This window comes from Danio rerio, chromosome 6 (genome assembly GCF_052040795.2).
Source record: "Danio rerio strain M-AB ecotype USA chromosome 6, GRCz13ab, whole genome shotgun sequence".
Lineage (NCBI taxonomy): Eukaryota > Metazoa > Chordata > Actinopteri > Cypriniformes > Danionidae > Danio > Danio rerio.
In genome coordinates, this window is record NC_141026.1 from 20965385 (window position 1) to 20972161 (window position 6777).

The 6777-nt window shown below is 35.0% G+C and overlaps 1 protein-coding gene across 1 annotated transcript; it reads left to right on the forward strand.

Moving 5' to 3' along the window:
• The first annotated feature begins 213 nt into the window (after nucleotides 1-213).
• On the forward strand, nucleotides 214-1970 carry LOC147836314 (uncharacterized). The gene is made up of 4 exons (XM_087256238.1): nucleotides 214-225; nucleotides 342-460; nucleotides 1106-1339; nucleotides 1489-1970. The coding sequence occupies exons 1-4, from the start codon at nucleotides 214-216 to the stop codon at nucleotides 1916-1918; spliced, it is 795 nt and encodes a 264-aa protein (XP_087112364.1). The 3' UTR covers nucleotides 1919-1970.
• Nucleotides 1971-6777: the final 4807 nt, after the last annotated feature.

Genomic DNA, 6777 nt, shown 5'->3' on the forward strand with positions numbered 1-6777 from the left:
TTTTTACTGGAAGTACCCGCTGTTGATTTCTTTCTCCAGACAGTACCTGGATTTATCTCGCTATTTTGCACGTCGCCGCGGGGAACACTGGTACCGGACATTTTACCAGACCGCCTATTCATTCTTCATCAATGGTAATGCGAGCTAATCGTAGGATAGGAGTGTCTGTGTAGGTTCACAGGTTGGTGATTGACAAGTTGATAACGAGCCAACATGATGGAGGAGGCCAGATGGCTCCTCCTCCAGCCCGCGAATAGAATTACGATTGGCTTGTTTCACGTTCGTCACCCCCGACCTATAATATTCAAATTAAATTCAAACAATCCGGCGGGAGCTACTAGCTAGTCACAGAGACTAGGAAGACACAGAGAAGGAGGAAACTGAAGAGGTCAATTAGACACAAATCTATGTTCAGCAAGTCAAAGGTCTCCCTCTTCAACTGGATGCGCTTTGTGTACAGGTATGCTATGGGACAGTTATAGAGTTTTAGTCTGTCTGTCTATGATAAAAAAAGTGTTTAGTTCAATAGAAATACTGTATAACTATGCTGTCATAAACAAAAACTGGAGACTATGTACTAAAGCTTGTGATTATTATGTTATGTAGCATCTCTAGACTCATGATGATAACAGGTGCTTGGAGTTTTTTCACTTTTGTGATTAATTTTGCTAAACGGTGTAATTTACAGCTTGAATTCTTAACAGTTTAATGGAAAATGTTTATGATAGGAAACATAGGAAATATGTTTAATTGCTGTAATTTATAGGAGGCTGTGTCGGTCAGCATTAGGCCTGGTGGGGCAACATGAGTGTCTGACCCTGCCTCTTGAAGCTCAATGACAATTAGCATTCTCAATCTATACGCTCTGGCAATGAATATTAATATAAAAAAAGATTTTACAAATATCCTACAGTATTATAAGTCCTAAATGTATTGATAGAGCTCTGTATAGAATTCCAAAACATATTTTCCATCATTGATGCTGTTTTTGTTTACACAACAGTGGACAATTTTCACATCAAGTGCAGTTGATGCAAACTATGACTTTCAAACCAAAAAGATCAAAATACCTGTGCTATAATAATTATTTTCATGGTTCTATCAGATTTGCACAAGGCCTGCATCTACGTCAAGTGGACATGATCAATGATGACATTTCTGGAAGCTCAGCAACCCTGTCCAAGATGGCTCAAAAGCTGCGAGATGTATGCATTACTGCAATGGACAGATATCAGCAAGCAAGAGGCCAATACATTGGGGGGCGCCAGCAGTTTGTCACCGTTGATGAGAGCCACTTCAGACACAAAAGAAAGGCAATCACTATTATTAAGATAATAATGCAAATTACCATTGAATACTAGATTATTAATTTTGTTTAAAAAAAAACAATAATTCCTAATATTTTATGCTTCAACAGTATGGACGGGGACGAATGGCTGGTGGGTGGAAGATGAAGTGGGTGTTTGGGATGCTAGGTGTGAACCGGAGAGGGAGAAAACATGCAAAGACTGTTCTTCGCTCAGTCGAGAGAAGAAGAAGGGGAGATCTAGTGCCACTTATAGCTCACCATGTCAAAGTAGGATCGACAATAATAAGTGATGAGTGGTGGGCTTATCGCAATGCTTTACCTCAGCTAGGTTACACCCATTTCACTGTCAATCACAGTGTGTCATATGTTGATGCCCAAACAGGTGCACATACTCAGCACATAGAGAGGGCCTGGAGAACGGTTAAGGAAAATGTGTGGAGACTCAGGGGGAATCGTACAGAGGAGTTACTGGTAGACCATCTCAGAGTTATTGAATGGCATGAGTGGCTTGCCCGTAAACATCGCAAAGGGCCATTAGGAAGGATAATTCATGACATTGCTGTGATGTATGGACATGTACCTCAGAATTTCTGTTTATGCAGAGTTTAGCACCAAAAGTGCCCAAACCTCATGGGTTTGTATTCTGTTGTATACTGCTGTTCTGCCATGTGTGTTTCTATACATTAAACACAATGTTCAACATTTCATCTGTGGAGTTTTTTTTTTTTTGTAAAATACAGTACACAGAAAAGCCTATGAGTGGAACAAGATTAAGGTACAAAAAATAATATTTTAAATATCACATCAAATTTCTGTAGCTTGAACTTGTTCCATCATTTGCTGTTCTAAAATATTTCACTGGTATTAGTAGTTGGTTAACAAACTATGAACAACTGATCTGTAAAGTGTAAGTTAATATATAAGTTAAGTGTTAGTTATTGGCTTATGTGTGTTATTGGGACGTTATTCTAAAGTTGCAACTATTCCTCATTTACTAACAGTTAATAAATGATGAACAGTTGCAACTAGAATAACGTCCCAATAACATATATAAACTATTAACTGATACTTAACAATCCTTTAGTTAGTAATGTACTAACAGCTTGTTCATGATCTATTACTAATGTATTATGTATAGTTATAAATCATTAAAATACTGTTAACAAGTCATTTATAACTTGTTAACTAACAGCTTGTAAGTTATCTATTGGCCGTCTACAAGGCACAGTTATAAACAATTAAAAAACTATTAACTTTTATTTAATAAGTAATTTACAACTCATTAACTAACAGTTTATTAATAGTCTCTTAACTAGTTATAACGGATAGTTATAAACAATTAACAAATTATTAACTATAATTTAAAAAGCCATTTATAAACCGTTAACTAACAGTTTAATAATAGTCAATTAACTAGTTATAACGGATAGCTATTAACAATTAACAAACTATTAACTATTATATAACAAGTCACTTATAACCCGTTAACTAACAGTTTATTAATGATTTATAAACTAGCTATAACGGATAGTTATTCTAAATTGTTACCAATGTAATGTTTTATTTAAGCCTGTGTGTCCCATTTTTAACCGTGTTATTATTCCTTCTATTTTATTATTTCCTTTACCTTTCCTCCAATTTCCTACTTTCTCTTGTAATCTATAGTAATATCTACCCGTTATATCCCTATCCCAATTATACTGCCACTGTTTTAATATATCCTTCTTCACTATAACTTTTGCTTCTGTTTTACTTAACAAGATATTCATAATTTTGTCTAGTTTGCATGCTTCTTTAGCTAAAAAATCTGTTTCAATACCTTTAATTCCTATATGTGCTGGAATCCACATAAATACTATTCTAATATTTGCTCTCTGAAGTCTAAATAAAATTTCATATATTTCATATATGCAATCCTGTCTGTTCTTTGATGTCATTGACTTGATTGAACTTAATGCTGAATAGGAATCTGAACATATAACTACTTTCTTTAATCCACTTTCCTCTATCCAATAAAGCGCAGCAATTATAGCCATCAGTTCTACTGTATATATTGTTAGGTAATTTGTTGTTCTTTTCTTAATTGATATGTCTAATTTTGGTACAAATACACTAAACCCTGTTCTGCCCAAATCCAAATTTACTGACCCATCTGTGTATACTTCAGTATATTCCTTATATTTTGTCATAATTTTATCTTCAATTATTCCAGACATATTAGCGATGTTTCTATAGTCCTGGCTATTGCTTAGTAATTCAAAATCAACTAATCCTAAAGGATATAACCATGGTGGTGTTGTTGCTATTGGTACTGTTTTGTTAAAGCCTTTATCAATTAATTCCATCTCTTTAGCTACTTCCATGCTATCCCTTCCAAAAAAGAGAGTTTTGTTTTTTTCATATTCCCATCTTGAAATAAGAACTCTTTTTGCTGGATTACTATTTATTTCCTGCCCTTGTAGATTTATCCAATAATTCATCATTATTTGTTTCCTTCTTAGCTCCAGTGGTATTTCTCCCATTTCTACATGAAGTGCTGAGATTGGAGTAGTTTTATAAGCTCCACAACATATTCTTAATGCCTGGGCTTGTATAACTTCTATTTTTTGCAGATTAGACTTAGAAGCTCTTCCATATATGAAACACCCATAGTCTAATACTGATCGAACCAATGCTACATATATGTTTCTTAACGCATTTCTACTCGCTCCCCATTCAGTTCCAGACTGACATCTCATTATATTTAATACTTTTTTGCATTTGTTAACTAGCTTGTTAATATGTTCATTCCAAGATAATTTTGTATCAAGCCACATTCCCAAAAATTTAATTGACTTTACCTGCTCCAGTTTCTGTCCATACATATTAATTTCTATGTCGCAGATTTTTTTCCTAGTAAATAATACAGTTTTTGTCTTTTGAACTGATAACTTGAAACCCCATGAATATGACCATTCCTCCACTAACTTTACAGCTTCTTGTATCTTTTGTTTAACATGTTTAACATTCCTTCCTCTCTTCCACAGAGCTCCGTCATCTGCAAACAGTGACCGTCCGATATCACTTTGAATATTGGAAAATATGTCATTTATCATTATTGTAAGAGAATTGGGCTTATTACACTCCCTTGTGGGGTTCCATTCTCTACCACATATCTTTTTGATAATGCTTTACCTATTCTAACTTGAATAATTCTTCCAAATAAAAAGTCTTTTATCCAGTTAAATATTCTTCCTGTAATTCCTAATTTGTTTAATTTAATCAATACTCCTTCTTTCCATACCATATCATATGCCTTCTCTATATCAATTAATACTGCCGATACTACCTCTTTGTTTACCTGAGCTTTTCTAATTTCTGTTTCTAAATAAACTATAGGATCCATAGTACTTCTTCCTCTTCTGAATCCACTTTGATACATTGATATAAAACCTCTGCCTTCTACATAATGGTTTAGTCTTTCTGTTATCATTCTTTCCATAATTTTTCCAATGTGAGAAGTAAGTGCTATTGGTCTATAATTACTTGGATTTGTAGCGTCCTTTCCTGGTTTTCTAATAGGAATAATAATAGCCTCTTTCCAGCTCATAGGAATTTTTCCTTCCTCCCATACCTTATTATACAATCCTAGCAACTTACCCATAGCTAATACATCTAAATGTTTTTCCCATCTCATAGCATATATTATCTTTACCTGGTGCTGTTGCCTGAAATGTTTCTAATGCCCTCTTCAGTTCTCCTAAAGTAAACGGAGCATCCATTGAACGATCTGTTTTCTCTTTTTTATCACTTACGCCTGGATATTTTACTTTTGTTCTTTCTCTACTTCTCAGTCCCTTTTCTGTCAAATTATTTGAACTATATGCTTTAACAATTTCTCTTGCAATCATTTCTGCTTTTCCCTCTTCTGTACTCGCTAATTCCTCCCCTGTTTTTAACACTGGATATTGCCATTGTTTTTTAATTCCTTGCATACTCTTTATCATACCCCACACTTCTCCAATCGGAACTGTTCTTCCTATTTTACTACAATAATCTCTCCAACTTTGCTTCATTGCCTCCTTAATAGTCTTTTTCACTAAAGCTTGTGCTTTTTTATACTTTATTAAATTTTGAATATTGTGCGTTTTTCTTAAAATCTTGAACATTTTGTTTCTCTCCCTAACAGCCTTATTACAACCATCTGTCCACCATGGAACTGCTCTCTTCTTCATTACTTTCATTTTTAGGAATTGTTTGCTCAGCAACTGTTGTTATAACTTCTCTGATCTTTCTATCTATTTCTTCTATTTCATCATTTAAATCAATTTCTTCGCTTCTCACACTACATAAATACATATATTTAACCCATTGTGCTTTACTGAATATCCATTTCTCTATTCTTCCTCTTTGCTCTTCCTCCCCTTTCCATGCTAACTTACTAATCACTGGAAAATGATCACTACCTAATGTTGATTCTTCCCATACTTCCCAATTACATATATCTCCTAAATTCTTTGATACAATAGTTAAATGTAATGCTGATAGTTTTCCTCTATATAGATCTAATCTAGTTCCGCTACCATCATTTATACAAACCAAATTCTTTTCTTCTAATAGGTCTTCTAATATTTCTCCGTTTTCATCATACGAAATAGGAGGCGGGTACGCATGACTCGGTAAAACTATAGGTCTTCTGAGAAAATTTGCTCAGGCGAATGAAGCGAACGGGAGGTAGCGAAAACTACAATTCCCATCAGCCCATGCTTGACCATCATCCCTTGCGGTCTGTTGTCGCTACAGATCCAGTAATGCGGAAATGGAGTGTGCTGCTAGAAGCGGGGATGAAAAAGAGCTGGAAAACTCTAAAGCGGGTGTTGTCGCCGCGCGCGTACTGAATAGCGGTGTTGTCACGCGAGTTCTTATCAGCTGTGTTGTCGCGCGCATACTGAATAGCGGTGTTGTCAGCACACTGTTCAGATTGATGCAGACATGAGACCTCTATCTTACTCATGGTTTGTCCTCTCAAGTGGGGGAAAGACTATGCACAACGTTACCCACTGCTGTCAACCTGGGCCAAGTCATATCTCTCTGTCCCAGAAACCTCAGTCCCAAATGAGAGGGTTTTTTTCTGTTGCAGGGGACATTGTAAATGCCCAGAGATACCAGCTTTTACTAGATTATATTTATATGATAACTTTCCTTTAAACCCATCTCTATCTAAGTGAGTGAGTGATTAAATGTTGAATGTGATGAGTTTTCAACAATACTAAATTGAAACTTTATTTTTTTTACATGGTTTAATATTTTTTTGTTATTAAAATTGAAGTTCCTGTTTCAAAGCTTACAGATAGATGGCTAATTTGTATGTCATTGACACTTTTGGCACTTTTTTGGAGTATTTTCATAAGTTTTGTTTTTCCTGTAAATGATTCAATAAATACCGTACCGTGACATTCATACCGAGGTATTACCATACCGTGAAATTC

Bases quoted from the DNA above. Each gene is read 5' to 3' on its own strand.
- LOC147836314 (XM_087256238.1), top strand. The intron at 461-1,105 runs GTATGCTATGGG...TGGTTCTATCAG, and splicing joins TGGATGCGCTTTGTGTACAG to ATTTGCACAAGGCCTGCATC. The intron at 1,340-1,488 runs GCAAATTACCAT...TGTGAACCGGAG, and splicing joins ACTATTATTAAGATAATAAT to AGGGAGAAAACATGCAAAGA.